The sequence below is a fragment of the Hippocampus zosterae genome, chromosome 8 (assembly GCF_025434085.1).
Source record: "Hippocampus zosterae strain Florida chromosome 8, ASM2543408v3, whole genome shotgun sequence".
Lineage (NCBI taxonomy): Eukaryota > Metazoa > Chordata > Actinopteri > Syngnathiformes > Syngnathidae > Hippocampus > Hippocampus zosterae.
In genome coordinates, this window is record NC_067458.1 from 14,851,691 (window position 1) to 14,874,181 (window position 22,491).

General features: G+C 41.2%; 2 protein-coding genes across 10 annotated transcripts in view; one reads left to right on the plus strand and one right to left on the minus strand.

The window, feature by feature from the left end:
- LOC127606004 (unconventional myosin-IXb) overlaps positions 1-15,302 on the minus strand; it is a 53,611-nt gene extending 38,309 nt beyond the window's left edge. For 5 of the 9 annotated variants that reach the window (XM_052073965.1, XM_052073970.1, XM_052073966.1 and 2 more), the window contains exon 1: positions 14,819-15,301. The gene's annotated coding sequence lies outside the window, so the exon portion shown is untranslated. Of the gene's footprint in view, positions 1-14,818 lie in introns of all 9 variants that reach the window. The other 4 variants (XM_052073964.1, XM_052073963.1, XM_052073962.1 and 1 more) reach the window with 2 other exon arrangements.
- A 2,955-nt stretch (positions 15,303-18,257) lies between these two features.
- Positions 18,258-21,136, plus strand: s1pr4 (sphingosine-1-phosphate receptor 4). Its single transcript, XM_052073133.1, has 2 exons — positions 18,258-18,391; positions 19,185-21,136. The coding sequence occupies exon 2, from the start codon at positions 19,303-19,305 to the stop codon at positions 20,521-20,523; it is 1,221 nt and encodes a 406-aa protein (XP_051929093.1). The 5' UTR covers positions 18,258-18,391; positions 19,185-19,302; the 3' UTR covers positions 20,524-21,136.
- Positions 21,137-22,491: the final 1,355 nt, after the last annotated feature.

A 22,491-nucleotide genomic window follows, 5' to 3' on the forward strand; every position in this document is an offset into this window, starting at 1 on the left:
ACGCATCACGCTAAAGAAGAGTATTAAAATGTATTTGTTTCTTTTTAATGAAATGGGACGCTCGCTCTCTGAACATTTAGAACATTCGATGTTAGCATTGCATTGACTGACTCAACAGCACCTCTGCTGTTTACTGCCAAGCATTGCACATCACCTTAAGTATAATAGTTAATAGCTTTCATCACTCAGCCAATGTTACATGAATTTACGGTCACGCGTATTCAGCCAATCACATACGCAACCAGCAGGCAGCCATGTTGTTTGAACAGCCACGGAAAGAGTAACTCCGATGTTGACAAGACACACTAAGCATTTGCCAAACAAGGATACGAGTTGTTGAGCTATTTTTGCAAAGCGATTACATGTAAAGGCAATATAGTTTGAGTAGATAGCGGTGTAGGGCTGAAAAGTTACACCGGAGCCAAACGGTTTTGAGAATGTGTTTACCACGACACATACAAGCATACATTTTGCACCGACATATTTTACTTTTATGCTCATTTGTTGGAGCACATGGGCCCTTGAGGAATGACATTTCTATCCTCTGGTGTCTTGTGCAGCATAAGAGGAATGACCGACATGCTCAATGCTTGACCCACAAACTGGGGCTGACACGTGAGAGCCTATAACATCAGTGAATACTATCTACAGGAAGAGACAAAAGAGACGGTCGTAGCAAGAACATTGAAATTCAAATAAAAGTAAGAGGAGACAAAAAGCAAATATTTTCAAGTGAGACCGAAGAGAGAGGCGACTGTGGGACAAACAAAAGGAGAGACATGGGGCTTTTGAGATAATACAGCTTCCGCCCGGCAAAAGAGATCCTCAGTGAGGATACTCAGCATTCCACAGATAAGACCCCGGAGTTGTCTGCTTCACATGGGCTTAGCCTGGACTTTTAGCTGCTTACGGTGGCATGGGGAAAGACACTGGAGTGCGGGACTGCAGCTCAGACAGGGACTATTCAGCCGCTTACTGTGAGCAGGACGTGGCTTTAACCTCTAAAAAGCTCCTTAGACCAGACATATCTAAGAGGGTCCCCACTTTGGGTTACCGGAATCATCAAACTTTTCTAACCTACAATTCAGAGGAATAAACTGTATATTTATTCAACACCCACAAACATTGCTTAGTAGGGCTGGGCAATAATTCAAAGTCAATATATAAAGTGATGGATACCCGATTAATCATTCGAAATTGTACTCAATATATTATAGATTGAAAAAGAATTTTGCAAGCAAACCCCGACCGCCCTTTCTAGAAAGATGAAGTGGAGCGAAACAAAAAAGTTGCCCCTGAGAATTCACGGCAAAATAGGCAAAAGCTACAGTATGATGTTAAATTTGTGCCACATTACAAGGGGGGAAAATAATAGCACAAAAGTATGTTTTACTCCAGGATATTATGAATGCTATTTTTACTCTTGATAGTTGTGTTTTATTAATTTTTTTGACGTTTTTATTTTTCTTATTAAAAAAAAATATCTCTCTCTCTCTCTCTCTCTCATATATATATATATTTGAATCCCTAGCCTTACAAAGCACATTATGCTTAAAAATATGCTTATTTAATAATCTTTAAATTGACAATTTGATCTGACGCTTTCATAGCGGTTTTAATCTCTATCTCTAACGTTAAATATATTTAAAAAAATTAACTCTGCCTTTATCCTTATTACAAAAAGTAACAAAATAAATAGACGGATATTAAATACTTATACTGTGACATCTTTTTCAGCATATTGCCCAGCCCAATCGCTCAAGGATCTGTGCTAATTAAATGTTAAAGTGCAAGGGGTTATAATTCAAATTATATTTTTCTGGTCAAAGTGAAAAAGATATAGCTTCCACATGTACACAATAAAGGACAGCCACAGAAATTGAGGAAATTTGGAATGACCCCATACTGTACTTGGCAGTAAGTTGTTTGACTCATTGGCACATGTGTAATAGGCCAAATAGCTCGTATTTCAATTCCGCCCACGTGTAAATATATACAAAGACAAAAACTGCACCCAGCAGAAGAGGACGAGTGTTGTTTATAGTCTATGATTCATGCGTGAGAAAGCCTTGGTTGGTTTATTTTTAGTCTGAGATCCAGAAAACTACGGTGATAAGGTAAAGATTGGTCCATACAAGTCTATGAACAGATCAAACTAGTGAAGCCTGAGGCACCATCAGCTGACTATGATGTGGCAGGAAGTGAATGACCCAGTGACACAGACAGTCAATGAATGAAACATTCGTTCTCTCCTTTCCCACCACCCCCATTTGCCCTCACTGCTTGACTCATAATTTAAATTCAAGAGAGGTTAACAGTAATGGAGCAAGCTATGATGTCAACAGTGTATGTGGAAGAAGATATGGTGACTCCCAGATTTCCATTTTGGTTGGTGAGTAGATGATGAGTCAGTGCAGAGCCAACAACCAGTCATTGCCATAGCAGCACAAAGTAGAAATGCCCAAAGGTAAAAAGTCAAACATTACTTAACAGAAACTCTACACCTCATAACAAGAACAAAAATTAAAATTAATATTGCAAAGTAACATCAACTTAAATGTAACAGTTCCGTTCAGATGATGATAAAATTATTATACTAGAATGATGTTATTGAAGCACTCTCAGTTTCAGGACAGCAATTACAATCCGCCACAGGTATACTTGAATACATTAGAGTGGGCTAGCCGCTCCGCTAAAGCGACAGATATAAGGGGTGTTCACACGGCAAGATTTGGTCCGGTGATGCGCCGGGGCTGCCCCAGTAGAGCGTTCACACGTGCAAATTAGCTCCGGCGTAGCCCCGGAAAAAGGCTTACTTGGACCAAATTTGATCCACCTCACGGAGGTGTTTTAAAAATTTGCTCCGGAGCAAATGGTCGTTTGCGAAGCAGCACCGATGTAAATTCGCACGTGTGAACGCAACTGGGTTAAATTTGCTCCAGAGCAAATGCTTGTGAAGAGTACGTATGGCGAGAATGCGTTGCTTTCGTGCTCTGTCGGACTTCCGTAATGTGTTTGTTTAATAACGACATAAGACTTGGCTGGTAACATCTTTCTTTTGTAGGAGACTGGATTGTCTCTGAGTTTTTTGTTCCTTTGTTGTTTGTTCACAACCCCCCGACCCCCATATAATTTATTTTGTGATTTCCTCTCTTGATTTTGTGTTTGGCGCATTAGTGCTTGCTTTTCTGAGTGTCATTGAAGTCATCGTTGATTTACGTTTTCGTGGGCGGTCACTCTCGAGCAGAAGGCACGGAGACCGAGAAGGAGAAGGACGTGCCTGTCCAGTAGTCGCTCGAGTTGTGTATATACAGTACGTTTTAAAAAGAACCAACACGACAGCTCACTTGTTTTCTGTCGTTTTGCTCCGCTGCAGAAACTGCCGTGTGAACGCAAATGGGGCTGCACTAACGCTGTGCCGATGCCGTCACGCTCAGCGGCTTTATACGTGTGAACGCTCCACACAATTTGCTGCGGTGCAAAATATATCGCAACAAAATACATCGGTGCAGCGCCGGAGCAAATGTGTGCCGTGTGAACACCCCTAAAATCACTATTAAGACGATGCCATGTAGAGTGGAACATTCAAAGGTCAAACATAATGTGGTCTACGACACTAGTCATTGTGTTCTAATATCAAAAAACATTTTCTCATAAGAAAGCATGTTAAAGCAAATAATCAGTTCAAATTTGACAAATTGTCATCTAAAACCAACCCAGCCACCCCTTTCTCACAATGTGAATATGAAAATGCGCTTGAAAGTTCGCTGGCCTATGACCATTTATTGGACAAGTATAATGAACAGGACTCAATATGTCTTATACAAATGTGTACTTGGATGACAACAAGCCAGAAGCTGTGTGAAGGCGAGGGGCTAATCCTTTGAGCACATGTGCTCCATTTCAGCAGAACTGTTTGGTTTTACACAGCATTTCAAACATCAGGGAGTCCAGAGATCCACCTACATCCCTTCCGGTGTCAGTTTGTGCAACCAAAAGCTTATTTCTTCTCTCTGGGGAAAGTGTAGTTGGGGCCACTTAAGTATCCATCAGCATTAGAACTCTCACTGACATGACCTAATGGATAGGAGAGGGGTTGGCTTTTTGCCAACACTCACCAACTGCACACAAATATAGACACAAGCAAAGGAAGTCAAGATGCAATGTGTGTGTAGTGTGTGTGTGTGTTTCGGTTAAGTGTGCGTGCACCACTTCTGGCATTAGGCCTTTACGTTTATACTCTTGGGCTTTCATAAACATGTAGGTCTGGCGATAGTGAGAGATTGCTCTTCATGCTGCTGAGTGGTGCTAATCAGCCTCAGGGGCTGCTTCAGTGCAGATGCATCCACAAAAGGGCTGTGAATGGATCAGTGCCTACAACTAGACTCTGCCATGTGGCCTATTAAAATAAAAACAAAAAAACAGTCTTTTGTCTAATCAAAAAGAAACCTCGTGCGGGGAATTAACAACCAGACTTAATCACAAAGGCAGATATGTAACACACTTAAAAAAAAATAAATAAAAAAGAGTCAAGGGTAAAGGGCACTTTGAGCTCATGTCCTCCCCCAGTCTATGCACCATGACCAAAAAAAAAAAAGATGACGAGCATCTGCTGTCTGCATCTAAAGGATACAAGACATGTGGATAGAACCATTTGCTTTGGATAGAACCATTCTTTACTGAACCCCCAAGCCGATGGTCAAAAAAACGAGTTGTGTCAGCTATGCACGTAGTGTGACACATTACCCTTACAGCATGTAATGTACCAGTTAATTATACAAAGTAAACAAACAGGACATGCTACCAGTTAACTTTGTGTGTGTTGACATTTCGTGTAAACAGGAACAACTTCGAAACTACCTTTGTTGCAATCCACAATAGTAATTTTTTCAAATGGCCCTTTTTGATTTCAACAGAGTGTCGAGTGAGTGTCGACTAAAGCAATCAGCACAAAGACACATGGAATGGGATGATATGAAGTGTAGTGAACCAAGCAAGCAACTGCATGGGTGATTTTGTTGTGGTTGTTGCTGTTGCCCCAAACAGATAGGCAGCAAGAGACTCATGCAAGCCTGTCGAACTAAAATACCATATTGGCAATGGACAGTGCTAATCAATCAAATTACAGTTATCTCAGAGGGTTGCATTGATCTGCCACTCTCAATGTCATGTGTCTGATGTAAGTATTGACAAACTAAAGCTGGCTGCCGGCAGACGCCCCTTGGGGGAGAAAACTGACCTCCTTATCAAGTCAAGTCAACAGTATTTATAGAGCACTTTCAAAAAGCCATCACTGCATACAAAGAGCTGTACATGGAGCAATTTAAGATGCACAATAAACAGTTAGACAAATCGGTAACAAAGGCGGTAGAAAGCACAAAACAGTAAAACCAAAAACAAATCTAAGTCATGCTGAGTTGAATGCCAAAGAATACAAGATATCACACACATGCTGGTTGAAAACATGAAGTCAGTTCACTGTGAACACAAAGATCATTCAAAGCAACGATGCATTCCGTCCGTTTTACTCAACCATGTGTCAAGTCTTTGTTTTCACCTTGAGGCAATCTAACATGAGTGTGAGTCAGAGGTTTATGAACTTCCACTTTAGATACATTTCGCAGCAGGTCATCGACCTGGGAGGCCTCATAGGGCCTAAGCCCTACACTACCTTCCCTTTTTACTATGCATCTGTTTTTTCCTCTCCATCTATCCTGGTATAGCACTTTCTAACAAAACCACCTACTCATTTAGCTCCTTCAGTACCTCCCATTCCAACCCCCACTGTTCACAACCCCCCGCCCCCCGCCTAGCTCCCCGCCACAGAACATTTGGCACCATTCCTCTAACTCAGTCCAGATGCCATGTTGCACTGAGGGGAGCAGATGAGTATAGCCTTGAATTTAATGTGTTCTCCCAAAAAAGAAAAGACAGCAGCATTGTTTGAATTCAATTTCATACTCCCCAAAAGGACCAACAACAAATGCTCAAATTCATTTTTGTGTGTGTGGAATCAATCCAGGCTCCCTGAAGCATTGTGACGCTCCCATGCGAATTCTCACCATATTAGGTCTGTCTTTCATTTACATGTCAACGAAGCTGGCCACAAAAAGTGGTGAAAATTTCAGTCACTATGACGAGCTTAAACCAAGGCAGGGAGACCTTAGCATGTTGGACTTAATGGAAGCCAGAAGGCACTGCTCATTCTGTGTGGCTGGTTTGGAATTCCATTGAGGCTGGTGGTGATGAGATTAAACTTTTCCAGGTCACTCTCGCCATGTTGGATGAAAAGACAAAGAAGTTGAAAATGTGAAGAGAGTCCTTAGAGAGCCTGCAAACACTATTGTGGTAGACGTTAAAGTAACACCACTTCCATCCGATCCAATAGCATAACTACTGTTCACAAACAGGATCCCAAACAAAACAAGGAGCACCTGCAGACACTATTTGGAAAAAGCGGAAAAGGAAGAGGATTATTGTACTCTTTATAGACTAGCCTGTGTTACACATTTATCCATTGTGCTGCCAGCATGGCCGCGGTAGTGCACAAGCTTGACGAAAAGCCCAATTAATGCAAAGTCTGCATCAACTGTAAGAAACAGAAAGCAATTTTATAAGGATTTGTTGACTTTATCACTCATGCTATGAATGGATCAGTAAATCATCTGAAAATCTTAACGCCAGTTTCATTGGAACAAAAAATAACCGTTCAAAATGAACCCTCTTCGACTGTCCAATGCTCTCAGGAACAAAGAATGAGACAAATATTCTGCTTCATGCACATTTTAAAAAATAATTGCCAGAAATACATTTGGACACGTTCTTGTTCATCTATGCTGGACATGTATACACTAAAATAACATTGAATAGGGTCCTTCATGGAAGAAAATCTACATTTTATGTTTTTGGATCTAGTCATACGTGTAATGTTTCAGCGAAACAAGATGTCTCGCCTGCATGATTTGAATCTTTTTGTTTCCTCCTGCACACATTGCTCACATCTTGTCACCAGGCTCGCTCACCTAACTCAGACATCCTGTTGGGTTTCTAACAAATGAGTTATTCATCAGTGACCTGAGACTACATAGTAAAAACAGAGCAAAGACAAGAACAGAACACAGTCCAGCCTACATAAAGCCCATTGCCAAGCCTCCTTGTTCCTATTCCATCTTTTCAAATGTCTGCTGATCTCACCTATACTTTCCACCATCTGTGCTTCTGTCTACTCTTCCGTTTGGTCACCCTCCACAGACTGTCAGGCATTCATTAAGAAACACCAGACAGTTCGAACCCCGAAGACCCGTCCAACAAAAGGTCTTTAAAACAAACATTAGAATCACATCACCTTCCATGTACTGCTCAACGGGCTTAATGCAAACCAGGACCTCTTCGAAACTAATGCTACATCTATGTCTGGGCAGGTTTTGGGGATGTTTTAACCTACAAATGCAACTTGGCTACCAACATTTATTTACACAAAGCAGTTCTGTCAGTTTGACTTGACAACCAAAAGTGGTCCAGTAAGACACAAATTTTCATACGTTATTTTACTAGAACTTCAGATGCATGCGCTCATTTGCCCTCACGAATCATTACAATTTGACAGTGGCCATCAGAGCGCGACACCAGCGCATAGCAAGAGCAATCCTTGCCCGAGGGTGGTCCCTGCCCTCCTCTCTGCTCACAATCCTGAGCAAAGGGACAGGATCAGTGACGGCAGGGAGGGTTGAGGGGGATGGAATAGCTCTCACCGCAGCCATCATTAGAGCCATGTTTCCATCCGGTAGTACAGTAAGCCATGTTTCCACCAAGCGGTGAAGTTTATATTGGTTCCCCACTGAATAGTTTTGAATGGCAGATGCTAAACTCACTTGTGTTTCTGAATTGTGTGTAGACGTACATCAAGTGACATCAAAGCAGCAAGACCCCCCCCCCCCCATCCCATCACTAATTTTTTTCACAGGACTAAACGTGCTAACGATCAGCTTTCTGCTGGCCCACGATGCCAACTCACTCTTCCAATGACAAATCACACTTGGATACCTTCACTGCCTACTCGTCAGAATTTACAAACACCAAGTGACAATCCACATAACACAACTCCAAGGTTGCTAAAATACATTATAGTATTGCAAAGCACTGCATCAAGCATCAACCCTGCAGCTGCAATACGTGAATAGACATGAGAGGTCAACAAATCCTGAGTTGCCATAAGGGTGTCTAAATGTAACTGGATGCGGGGGTGTCTGATCTTGATTGGCTGAACAATGTGACATCTATCAGTGACTTGATCAATTAATCGACACCGACCTGGCATCAAGCATAGCAAAAACTCATTCTCAAGTGATTCAGCCACCACTGTATATCACTAACTTCATAATATGACTGTAGTTTACAGTATGACACATCAATTATGCAGTGTGACATCAATAAAACCATGCAGCCTACCCTTTTCACATTTTCTATCGTTAAATAATGTATCCGTCCTCATAATTGACCACATTTAGTGTCGAATATAGTCCTGTAGCTTGTCGTATCCCTGTGTAACAGTTGAATGTACAGTACGTATAAATGGCATGCGAATCATCCAGTGCTTACATCATGGACAGTGAGTCGCGTGTGGACATTCCAAGCTTTGGTTGCCATAACAGTCGCTTCCTGTTTGAACCATTCGAAATCATCCAAGATAACTTCAAAATTCAACAGCTAGAGCAGAGCCACAGCCAAACGACGGAGAACAATTATCTGACTTCAATTTCATTTGGCATCTACTTACATTATATCACTTGCTTAACTGTAAAGCTAGTCAAATAAAGATATAGTGTGTTAAAATACCACCTTGAACATTTGATCTTGAATACTTCATGACATCAGAATGTTGGCTGTCCTAAAGTGTGTAACAGACCAGTTTTCGCTTCACTGTGGAAAATCCCGCTTTTTCCTTCTTTTTTTTTCTTCAATACTTGTTAAGTCGCTGCTTGGATTATTACCGCGCCTGTAATCACCGTCTAAACAAGCCATCATGGGAAGATCGGTGTGATCGCAATCAAGCCTTTGATCGCGAGCATCTTGACCTGATATGCGTGTTAAAGCGAGTGAAGAATGAGGCGCTGTAAGTAGGCCATCGTGAAACAGTTGGTCTTTTCCTCACTTACACCCTATGATTACAGCTGAGTCTATTTATAAAGACCATAAATTTGCGTGGCCACACTGACAGTGCCAAGTTACCAAGGAGTATGAGGAATTGATGACTCTACAGCCATGCCAATCTCCCTCCCCATCTACATCCAGTCATTTTCGGTCTTTGGCTGTCCATCTGCTCCAGTGTGCAAAGACCAGCAGCCCCACAAGGCACAGCTCATTTACCCGTTTTTTGAAAAGTGAAAGCCTCTTTCTTCCACCAAAGAAAGGCGGTGCACACCCTGGAGCGCACACAAAAGCACACAATGGTCGCACATTTCTCCTTCCTGACTTACATCTTTACGTTCATCTGCGACTCTGCGCTCATATGCACAACACCTTTTTTGTTACAGAATCAGCAAACAACATTATTTGGGAATTACAAAAATTGGATTGAACCTATCAGGGGATTTTGGATGATGGGTACTGCTAATCCAATCCACCGGTTACAAAATACAGCCTGAGATCTCACGAGATAATCCCTGTGAAGAGAGTTTGTACTGCTGTCATACACATATCTTCCTTATGAGCACATTGGCAAAAAGAGAAAATAAAAACTTGTCTCAACATGCCATAAATTATTTGCCAAGATTTTTGCAAGACGCCCTTCCCCTCACTTCATGTCGTAAAAATAACCTTGAGGCATCATGGAGGTTTTGTTCTGTCCACTACCATAGTTTATAAATTGACACCAAACATTAAAAAAATATCTACCTCAACTATCAAAACACAATGCATCGCATCAGATATCCGCTATTGGTTATGATGTTAAAAAGATGCAATACACACACGCACACGCGCACACACACACACACACACACACACACACACACACACACACACACACACACACACATTTTTCCTCCATTTATGACGGTCATGACATATGAGGTATAACAAAAACAATGAACTAGTGAAAGAAGATAAAATATATTTATTGACCGTGGGACTTGTTTTTATCAGATTTGGAAATAATATTTCCCACAAAATTGAAACACATAAAAGGTTTCCAATTGTCAAGCTGCCTCCATCAAAAATTAAAAAAAAAAACAACAACTCAGGTTTAAAATCAATTATAAAACAATGATTCCATCTGCTATGCACTATGAACAAAGAAATCATTTATTTTTGAAAAAAAAAAACAACAAAACAATTAAGGTCGTAATATGAAGGGGGTATGAGATGCCCCTCACCCATCTCACTTTATAGCATTCTTAGCTTCCACTTATCCTATGCAAAACAACAAAACAGTGCCGAATTGTGGTACAATATTTGGCACGTTGACACTTATCAAGCACACAAAAAGTGATTATGTTTCAAATCTCGTGTTTCAAATCTGAGCCGATGCAGGCATTTGACCATGAACGCAATGTACCTGTATTCTACCGGTGTCTAATTCATTTTGTATCAAATGACCTATTCTGATGGAACAACCTTCCATTGTTATTGATGAGGATCGTGTTTACCTACTCACAAATGAAATGACTGGTTTACAACAACCTGATCAATAGGGCTGCAATGTCTTTCATAACAGAAGTAACCTACGTCAGCTCAGCCCAGCACAGCAGCTGCACAGAGCAAGAGGGCATGCTGTTGAGAGACTAATTAGAAATCACACTGCGGCTGCTCACCGGCACCACTATCCTCGTTCCGACAAAGAGGTTGATGTCACACATGTGAAGAAAATAGGACTGACTATTTGTGAACAACGACGCCATCTCAAATTCATTCTATGTTGTGCTAACACACGTGATCACAAAAGCGGAACAGTCACTTCCACGAGTATTTCTGGCACCTGTTTTTTTTTTAACAACGTGGAAGTCAGCAAAGCGTGCCCAACCAGCTGATCTTGCACATAACACTGTGCATAAGCATATTCCGCGACTGGCAAGTGACCTATTTTCCCCCAATTTAACTCAGCAATCGTTCAATGTTTTCAAGTAAACATGACTAAATGAGATAAAATAATGTTGACATACAGACAGCATAGTGGGTTTTATGCCGCCCAGAATGAAAATGCAAGAAAACACCTGTTTGGCTGTCTGTCAATTAAGGGAAAATACAGCATATAACCCACCATAAAATAAAAAAAATAAAGAATTAAAAGCTGCCCTTATATTGTTCTTGCTCCAACACTTCATTTTTAAAATTTTGAAGATATTTATAATGTTCCGAATACAGTGGACGTTTCATGTTTAGTGCACACTTGGTGTATGTGATGCTTCAGCAAATCTTACAAGATTTCAGCTAAACTCCACAAAGGTGTTTTGCTTTTTATGATGCATTATTAATTTGGGCTGACTTTTAATTGTATTTTAACTTGCATAACCGATGACATCATGTATGAAATGTCCTAATGTTGCTTAATAATGCCTGTGCATACTGTAAATGTTGTATGGCGGCAATGTTTCATTCAAGAACAGATGATGTAGATTTCCATTATTTCCCATGTATAATTTGATTATAAATATGAATACATTGAGGTTGCCCAGCATCCCACACTGTGTCCGATCGACAGAAGAACCCTAACACACAACATGTAAAATTATGTTGAGGCATCAGAAACCAGGCCTATCTCTGGCTGCTGATCCATTATGTATTCATCTACAGCCACACAGAATTATACCCACCAGGGAGTGCGGACCAATTGAAGCTCAACAGTGACCGCCCTCCCCACCCCCATTTCGTCTGCAGCCTCTATCATCTCTGCAGCCAGAACCGAACATTATAAGCAGGACACCATATGGCAATTTTTGCTCAAAAAAATATGACAAAATAGTGGCTCAGTGGGTTGCTTGAGGGAAAAGAAGCACTTTAAAAAGATGGTGTGGAAAGAGGAAAGGCTGCTTGAAATCTCAAAGGTTTGAATGTGTTGCAATGTGACTCTTTAGTGGGTGAAAACTGCAATATGTACATTTCGGACAAGCCTAATGAAGTTTAGTGCATGATGATTGTGATTCTTGTGCAGTCAATCCTACAAAGGTATACATAATCCACTTGATAAAGATGGATGACTTCCACTTTGTTCTGATATTGATATAATTGTAAAGCACAGAGTTTATTGTCACGTTTCTCGGGTCATTTTCACGCGGGTCCTTAGCCATTGTGCTTTTAGCTGGATGCTACTCACATTAGCATCACTTTGGTAAAAATGGCTGCTCACGATGAGCAGCCTGACACAATTTCCTATCTTGTAGTCAGTTCATTTTCCTGTTCTACGGCTATCATTATACTGCCAGGACTACAAGGCGTAACCTGATTGGTTGACATCTCACGTAACGTCACGCATGTTTATTTTTGAGGCACATTTTTTCCAGTGAAGGAGCCCACGTCAACCGTTCCATCTTTAGAAAATCCTTTAATTGCAACAACCTTCATTTCTAGTTCTTTTGTGAGATTAGCAACCCCAAATCAAGCAATTCAAATAAGATGTACTGGTTACGAATATAACATGTGACCAAGGGTTCTAGAAACCAGGCTAAATCAAAGCAATGGAAAAAAATACAAAGATGGGATGAGCTAGCCAAGCAAAGAGCGTGTGTGTGCGTGTGTGTGTGTGTGCGCGTGTAATTGTAAAATTGTACTGCTTATGGTTTCTTTTTTTCCACCATTGGGTTATTAGTCATCAGGAAAGTGCTTGCAGCTTACAGTATCTGGAACCATTCGTTTTAGCCTGTTATGATTTTTAGAATCAAAAGCCTTTGGGAAAAATTGCGACAGCTTTATCTTGAAAGTAAACATAGCACCAGGGATAAAAGGTGTATAATAGACAAAAGCAGAGGAAGGGGAATCATTTCACGTCTCAGTGGAAATTAGTTTTAATCGATTTAACCAAAGCATGGTTCATTTGAGTCACGCTCGATGCTTTGAGGGCTATGCATGAATGTCAAAGCCAACAGTTAAACCACATTCTTCTAATTTGAAACACATGGCGTAGCAACATGACGATGTGTGCACATCAATTATAAATGCATTCTGACACAATAAAATGAGTCCAAACATGTTTCACCAACACTTCACCCAAAATCACTAACACACACACACGCACACACACACGCACACACATGCACACACACACACCCAAATTAAAAAAAAAATACAGACAGACAAAACACGACATTGGGTCCCACAGCACATCCTCCAATCAAATAAAATCCATCAGACGGAATTTCATATTTTTTCATAAATTGATACTAATGGTCAGTCTCAAGATTGAAGCTCTGTATATTTATTTTCAGACAAAAACAAGTTGAAGTAGTTAAGTGAGATCCAGTACGTTTGAGCTGGCAGTTAATGGGAAACCCCATTAACAAGATGGAAATCAAATTGCACTATAGGTTTATGGGAATAAATTACCTTCAAACTATAAATATTCACACACAAATACTGTAGTAACACATACAGACAGGTAATATAACAATACTCACATGTATATACTGTATATTCTTCCTAATCTTTGAAACACAATTTCTAACAATAAAGTTCAATCACGACTTTCTTCGCCACTTTTATCATAAAATTCATTGCCACCCCTACTAGTTTACATGTGCCTTTTACAACAGTATGACTGTCTACAGTAGTGAATAATTACGTTTTAAATAATGTATCTCCATGCAAGCACCGCACCACACTGCCCCTAGGAGGCCAAGGTGCGCACAGCAGCAACAGCAAGTATTTATTTCTATTTGTTTCTTTTGAATGCCATTATTTTAATGTATTATTTTTCTTGATACCGATTTATTTTTCTGGTTGTTTTTTAAGTTACCGTATATATAAACTTGCGTATGGGTCGTCGAATAAATACGAAGTTTTGAAATCATTTAATAATCATATATAATAATTTTAAGTAAGATTTTCTCCATAATCCGCCAGCCCTACAAGTGTTATAGAACGTGGATGGATATTCTCTTTCTTCCATGAACAAAGACCAACTGACATGTAGATTCCTATCCTGTTTTTTATCCGTACCACACCATACCATCAATATTGTAAGAGCACACTCTACAAATGTGTGTTCGTCCAATGATTCACAATGACTGTACCTGGTACGCAAATGCCTGAGGAAATTATCCAATTTCAGTGAATTGGTCTGAATATTTACCTACACCAAATAATGTATTTTTTAATCTATCTACGGCAGCGACAGATAGAGCGATAAAATGCACTTTCACTAGTCCTGCGTATCCATCATTATTTCCATTATATTATTGTGGGTGACGTCTTCGTGTGGAGGTGTACCGTGAGATTTTTCCTCGGTGTGCCAGGTTGGGAAAGACTATCGGTGTTTGTGAGTCACATTTTTCCCACCGTCTGGGATCGTTGGGGAGCAACAAGTTGGGACAATTGATGCACACATTGCAAAGATGCTAGCAAGCGTGTCACTGAGCAAACATGTCAAGCCAAGTTATTCATGACGCCAATTTTGACAAAGTTAATGAAACTTCACAGGAGCCCCAGTGCACTGCATTTATTACTTCCCTTTGCTGCTTCTGTCACTACGCCGACCATTTGCAAATGCCCATATGCTTCAAAATTAAGGAATTGTTCACCGTGTGGTAGAATAGCTGCCTGAAAAACTTTAGTCCCAAACAATGTGTCACACCGAGCCAACGTAGAATGAAACATGAACGTAACGTACCTTTCCTCGCTGCTTGTCCCATTGTGTTGTTCTTCACAGTACTCCCCACTCCTAAAGCCACTGATTTAAAAAAAAGCAATGGCCAACTCACTAGTATATCCGTGTTTTGTTTGGATGAGTTTTGGTAAAAATGCGTCTTGGGAGTCTGTGGGAGGGCTAACAACGCCGGTGACGGCCAAAGATGAGACAACGAGCTTGAAACCGGCGCGGAAACAAAAAAAAAATAAAACGAAGCTACAAAAAAGTAGCTTCCTCGTACGCCTCGGCTACAAAGAAGAGGCGTCTCTGGGGTAAAAGGTGTTCAAAAGCATATTTGTCGCACGGGAAATGGAGTGGTTATTGGTCGGCTAACCAGCTAGCCTGTCGGGACTTCCTTTCTTTTCTGCCTAAATAACAGCAGTCAGGCTGAGAGAAGCGGTGGAGGAAAAAAAAGTTGCGGGGGGGAAAAGGTTGCGTTCAGCGGGGGCGCGCTGCTGAATTAAAAAGTACTGCTTTGGGACAACAGCGCCCCTTACAGCATTTACACTTGTGGTGCGACTCACACGCAACAAAGCGCTAAGTGTGAGCAACAGCGTTCCCTGCAGCATTAAAATAGCATGTGACGAATTCTACATACGGGAAGTTATGGAATGTCGTTTGGTACAGTTTGATATCCTTGAGATCCAGATCAAGGTCAACGCATTGGAACAGTCTTTTTGTCGTTCACTAGTAGTCAATGGCATTTTTACACTACTAGTGCCACTTGTGGTTTACTATTACGAGTAAGAGTTGCTGCGCTGCACTAGTAACACCGCAACGATCCTTATAAGGACATACAATCTGTTGCTTGCCGTTTCTTTTCTTATTGATTCCTGTAACCGCTATTCCTGAAACCACTACTGCTGTTGAAACTATGCAAATTTCCCCTTTGTATGAGTAATAAAGGTATCAAAAACTCCATGTCATGTTAGACTCCAACATGTCATGTAGCCATTTTCACACTACTTATAGCAGGGCGCACCACCGCGTCAACGTACCTATTTCGTGTTTATATAGTGAGGAAGGACCCTTCTAAAAAAGGCCGCTTTTTTCTCAGCGCTCTTAGTGGTCATTTGTTGGAACTACATATTTTTTTCATTTTCAGATATAACATTGTAATGCTACTTTTTGTCCACAAGATGTTGACTTCTTCAAGCAAATGGATATTTCCACAGCACTACAGCATAGCATGTCAGAGCAATGTGTGGGCCAGACCTTTGGGTTGCTTTCCAAAAATGTAATCATACTGGCCAATAACTTGCACAAATATCGACGATATGAAGATTCCATGTAAACCTACTGAGGTACTGTAGACGAGTCAAACTATGCCATTGAGTCTGCAAAAAAGATTGACCCACCACTAATATCCTTAACCTTTGAATGCACAAATTACAAGGAGCAAAAAAAAACAACAACACAGTTTTGTGTATGTGTGTCACCTTTGACCTTTTTGTATACTTCCCAGCCTGATATGAATGATTTTCGTGATTAAGACACACCTGAGGTTGACATGACTATTGTGGTTAAAGTGCTGTTTGAAGTTATGCGCTGTGAACGAGGGCGTTTTCAACCGCCAACAGGGTGTTGGTAGCGCCTTGGGTTGCAGTTGCTTGTTTGTGTTCCTCATTCCATTTACTCCAGCAGCATCAAAGTAGAGCTACTATGACATTTAGATTACTATCAATATCATAATAACTGATTTGGTTTACACTCACCAGACACTTCATATAGCTGCCCAATTTAACGAGCACCAATCACTGCATCATACTGAGAAGTTTATGTGTCAAAATATTAGAAACAGCTCACCCGACTGGAAACTACAACCACAAAATGTTGTCAATGCCTATCTAAAAGGTAAAGATGAAACTAATGAACTGTCACATAGTGCATTCAGAGGTGGCATTTTTGTTTTAGAACTCAAAAAGGAGAACTAAAATGAGGTACATGGGCGAGGCCCATGAATGTCATGCCTCATTAGCTACAAATGTAAGTCAAATATGTATGTCACTCTCTTTACATACTGTAGGAATGGTGAGCAGCACACTTCCCACGATGCTTTGGAGTGCCCTGTGTTTGCTATTTTGGTGAGAGTGCCTGTCATGTCTTTGATGAGGACAACAAAGGACCAAAGGAATAACTCAGATGAAAGGGCAAGATGGACATTTAAATTGAATGTTGGCTCAAGTGAAGAGTCAGTGTGTGGCGTGACTTGGATGAATAAAGAGAATGAATAAAAAGCCTCAGCGACGGTGTCATCTTTTAAAGGGAAGTCAAAATCAAAAATATTCTTTATACGCATGCATGGCAGGCTGATTGAACACTCCAAATTGTCCCTAGGTGTGAGTGTGAGTGTGAATGGTTGTTCGTTTCTGTGTGCCCTGCGATTGGCTGGCAAGCGGTTAAGGGTGTCCCCCGCCTACTGCCCGATGACAACTGGGAGAGGCTCCAGCATCCCCAGCGACACTTGTGAGGATAAAGCGGATCGGAAAATGGATGGATGGATGGAATGACGTAGAACAGCCATGGTCCCTCAATAACATAAAAAATTTTAGTGAGTTGATTTTTGTGAAAATGTACAAAAAATGAGTTCCTTTGGTGTTCAGAAGTTTTTTGCGATCTTGATTGGCAATTATAATGCAATAGAGCCCATTACACGAGAAGAAAAAGTGACTGTATGTGGTTCTTTTGCTGTTAGCTTCAAACACTTTATTTTGGGGTTAGGAAGTTAATCTTTTATACACCCATTGAGAAATGTAGAATGGAAAATGAAACGTAATAAAAGCACACATCTTGCACATATTTTGTCCATATTTAAAATGGCATTTTTGTCATAGTTAGGAAGCGTGTGGCCGCTGAGTATCACTGATAGAAAACTGTGCCCAACTCCAGAATTTAAGTTTCCCATCCCTGATCTAATGCTTCAGTAAAATGTAGTCTTTGACAAACTCAGTGATTAGAATATATTTAACCGCAATAACTAACTAAGTCACTGATGGTGTAGTGGTACATTTCAAGGTGTTTTTACTCAACGGGAGCTGGGAGAGGCTCCAGCTTCCCTACAAGAAAACTGATTGAACTTACCAAAAAGCAACGAAAACACACATTTGCAGCTCTTTGTATACGACTACATGTTTTGTGAGGTCAAACGATAAAGTCAGCAGAGAGAACATAACAACACAACCTCACTCTGCATGAATGGTGTCATCTTGAATGCTGGTTTTTATGCCTTCCAAAAAATGAACTGAAAACCCAGCACATTATGATATTGAATCACATTGCAGCAATATTAATAGCATCTCCGAGGCAGAGGACACGAAATTGGAAGTGACTTCATATTTTGCGATGGTTCAAATAGTGCTCACCTTGCACCATCTTCATGATGTGGTGCAAGAAATGTGACAAAATGATGGCAATCTGTATTGCATATCGCACATGTGTGAGGGGTGTGAACTCTCTCGGGGTTACTTCCCCATCAAACGTGAGCTGCAGAAATCAGTAGTCAAGTGACAAGTGCATCTTCTCTTGCACTCTGCGTCACCAGCAAAAACAGCCGCAGTAAGTACCCACAGTTCGCACCATTCTTCTGCCTCTGATTATCATTTGTGATTCATTATGAAATACTCTAGCTCATTTTATTTCCTTCAGGTTGAAAAGATTTGGATGAAACAAACGACTCACTTGTATTCTCTCTTGTTTCACAAGGATCGAAAAAAGCTTTTGGTGCCAACAGACAAAATTAGAGAAATTGATTTGGGGCTGGCTACACAAATAGATTTCTGAGAGGAAAGATGATATGCATTCTAAATATTTGTTACTGTACTTATGTCTTTGTGTTTTACCGACACTTTGTACGAGCATTCAACTTCAGCGTTCAGAGAAATACTTCAAATGCATCCTGCTGTGATTTAAATGCCCTCTGCATCTGGTTCCAGTCCATGCTGTGTACACCACATGAGGGAGGCATTTAAACGATGCCTTTTAAAGTTCCAGTCAGGAAGTAGATGGCACATCTGACACCTACGAATACATTTGGAGTTCATAGTATTGTATCTTAAGGAGCTCTTGATTATTACGTACTCTTCAAATGCAAGCATGCAAGTTAAAAAGATATGCCGGTGTATAACGTCAAAGATGACAAAATGTGTTGAATCTAATCCGTATGGACATTTTCAACAAAAAGGGATGTGTGTTAAGTATACGTGGGCTATTTTTTTAACCCTACACCCAAGCCTAACACAAAAATAGTCCCCCTAAGTAACTTTTGTACCCATTTTTGGGTTGGAAATAACCATAATCTTGGTTTGCCTTCTTCCTGCGGTGATGGTTATTTTGTTCTCTGTCTTGTCAGGTGTGTGTTGTCCAGTGGTTTGAGTGGGACGATTACAGGAGTTTCACATTCATTCCTGTGCAACTCACCCCAACCTGGTTGTTGTCGTCGTCGTCATCCTCCCAGCTCAGAAATAGCCATGGATCTTTTCTCCTCTCTCACGTCCTCGTCCCCCTGCCCTCACTTGTATCACTTATCCGCTTTCCCCAGCAATGCCTCTTTCGTGAACCGCTCCGAGCTCAGCCACGTGATCCTGAGGCATTATAACTACACGGGGCGTCTGAAGAACAGGACAGTTTCAAACTCGCAGAACATTAGCGCCACCATGGTCGTCTTCATCTGTATCAGCATTCTCATCATTCTGGAAAATTCTCTAGTATTGGTGGCTGTCATATCTCACATCTGCCGCAGTTGGCGTTGGGTGTACGTGTGCATCGCCAACATCACCCTCAGTGACCTCCTGACCGGTGCGGCCTACCTGGTCAACATCTGCATGTCCGGTAGTCGGACTTTCCAGTTAACGCCTGCGCTTTGGCTTTTCCGCGAGGGCATGCTGTTTGTCGCCCTGGCCGCATCGATTTTCAGTTTGTTGTTGATTGCCGTGGAGCGTTACATGACTATTATGAGGCCGGTGCCTCAGAAGTCAGTCAGGAGCACCTATTATCGGATTTACGGCCTGGTAGCCCTCTGCTGGGTTTTGGCGCTGGTGATCGGCTTCCTTCCCTTGTTGGGCTGGAACTGTATGTGCAGCCTGGACGGATGCTCCACCCTTCTCCCGCTCTACTCAAAGACCTACATCTTGTTTGCCCTTATCATTTTCATCATTATCCTCCTGGCTATCGGGGTGCTTTACGGCGCCATCTACAGCCACGTGCACAAGAGCGCACAACAGCGATGCCGAAAGCGCTCCCTGGCTCTGCTTAAAACAGTCATCACCATCGTTGGGGTATTCCTGCTCTGCTGGGGGCCGCTGTTCCTGCTGCTGATGGTTGATTTCTTCTGCGAATCTCGACAGTGCGCGCCGCTCTTCAGTGCCGATTTCTTCATCTCCCTGGCTGTCCTAAACTCAAGCCTCAACCCTATCATTTACGCCCTGGGCAGCGGCGAGATGAGGAGAGCCATGGCAAAGCTCCTGTGCCGCTGCTGCTTGACGGCAGGCCTGTGTCGCGCCGAGGCGTTGGCCTCCAAGGAAACCAGCAGCACCTCGGAGAGCAGGCAGGACGGCTTGAGGAACAATTTTAACAAGGTCAGGAACCTGAGTGTTGCCTCCCCTCCGCCAACACCAAAAAAAGCCAACAAGGCATCAAAGAAGCGCAGGTCGAGCTCCGCCACCAACTGCCTTTCCGTTTCGAGTGGTTAGACCACAATGGGGACCCCTCCCATGCAAAGAGGACCTGAGAGAGGTGCTACACACACGTAGTATAACTGTTTCCTCAGACCTGTGGTTTGCCATCTGGTAAACAAAACTTCCAGCAAGTAGCGTTTTAGAAATGTATAGTTGCTGAAATGTATCTTATAAGAGGAGGACCAATATATTTTTGTACCTTATGTATGTAAGAAAATGTGTGTGTTGTATGTGCATGTTTTTTTTTGCCCTTGAATATATAATAGTTGAATGTTAATAGATATTCCACGATGTTCAGTGTGCTACCTCTTCTAGTGCCCGAATTCTGAAGGGGAATGTGTCATTGAAAACTTGACAGGCTCCGCAAGACTCCAAATGATTCATGAGCGCAAGATCTCATTAACATCAAGTCGACAAAGTCAAGTTTTAAATAATACCTTCAAGGTGTCTTTGTTCACATCAATCTCAAACATCTCAATGTCTATCAAAACTGAGCTTTATTACCTGCTCAGAGCTCATTTGACTGCACAGGTAAACTTAAATCTATTGCCTTTGAGTGTACAATTTCCATAATAATGGCAATCAGCGTAAGCACATCCCTCCATCAATAAAAAAAACCAAAAAACAAGATGATGCTGTTTCACTCAAATCCCGTATGTTACAGATATTTGCATTACAAAACAAGTGCCAAGTGTTTCTTTTCACTGGAGCTCCATTTGCAGGCTCTGATAGGAAACATGTTTTAATGCTCAGTCAATGGACAACCCAACTGAGAAGTGCTCACTAATAACATGCACAAGATTATTAAACTATTATTTTTATTGTTATTAAAATAACAACAATAATAATAATAATAATAATTAAATGATGTGAAAGACAATTGTAAATAGCACTCCGATTTATCCATTTTGTGTTTATATTGCACTTAATTGAACGGTGTTTGTTGTTTTTTTTTCTTCTTTCTTCCTACATTCTTGCTGCTGGAGGCTGTAAATTTCCCCAGTGTGGGACAAATAAAGGATATCTTATTTTAACCGTTTCATGCACCCTGTAACCCCATAACATGATAAGATGTCCACTGCAGTAACCACTATCCCTAAAAGGGTTAATAGCAGTCACCGATGGTGTAGAGTGGTACACTCGCTTGGCTTGTATGTGGGCAGTGTGGGATCGTTTCCCACTCGGTGACGATGTGGCTGTGATTGCTTGCTCATCTCTATATGTGCCCTGCGACTGATTGGCGACCACTTCAAGGTAAAGTCGGGCTTCCATCCGAAGACAGCTGCGATTAGGCTCCAGCAACCCACGCGATCCTTTACTGGATGAGCGGTGTTGAAAATGGATGAATGGAAAATTTTAATAGCTGTCATGATAAAACTAGAAAAAAAAAAACACTTTCAATTGTGAAAAAAAAAGGTTCTTATAATGTACTCCAATCAATCTGAAATTTCCAAGATTGCTGTAAGGGTCATTTTGTGTACTTGCATTTAGGTCAGCAAGTTCATGAGGTGTAACCACTCTACCTGGTCACAGGGCACATTTGAGTAGGAAGCACTCATTAGTTTACAGTTGCATAAGTCAACAAAAAGAGCAGTTACGGTTTGTTTTTATCGTGTGTATATTGTTCGGTTGATTCTTTTTGAATGTACATAGTTAAGTCCAATGTTGGAATACTGTGTTACACCTGAGGAGCAGTAATGGTGTTTCATAAAAATAAAACACAAAGACGACCAAAAGCCTTGTTATTTCACAAAGATGAATGAGTGCATCAAGAATAGACCACTCGAGTAATGCTCAGCGGCATTAAGTTGGAAGGAGCCTCTACAAGAGCATTGCGTAAAAGGGGAGTGGGGTTGACAATACAGATGGTCTTAGTCTAAAATTTGACATTGGAATTTTTCCATTCTCTACTATTTATTCTTTCAACTTCAATGATAATGGCAATTAATAGAACACAGACCTCCACCAAGACCAAAAACAGGC

Bases quoted from the DNA above. Each gene is read 5' to 3' on its own strand.
- s1pr4 (XM_052073133.1), top strand. From the start codon at position 19,303: ATGGATCTTTTCTCCTCTCTCACGTCCTCGTCCCCCTGCCCTCACTTG.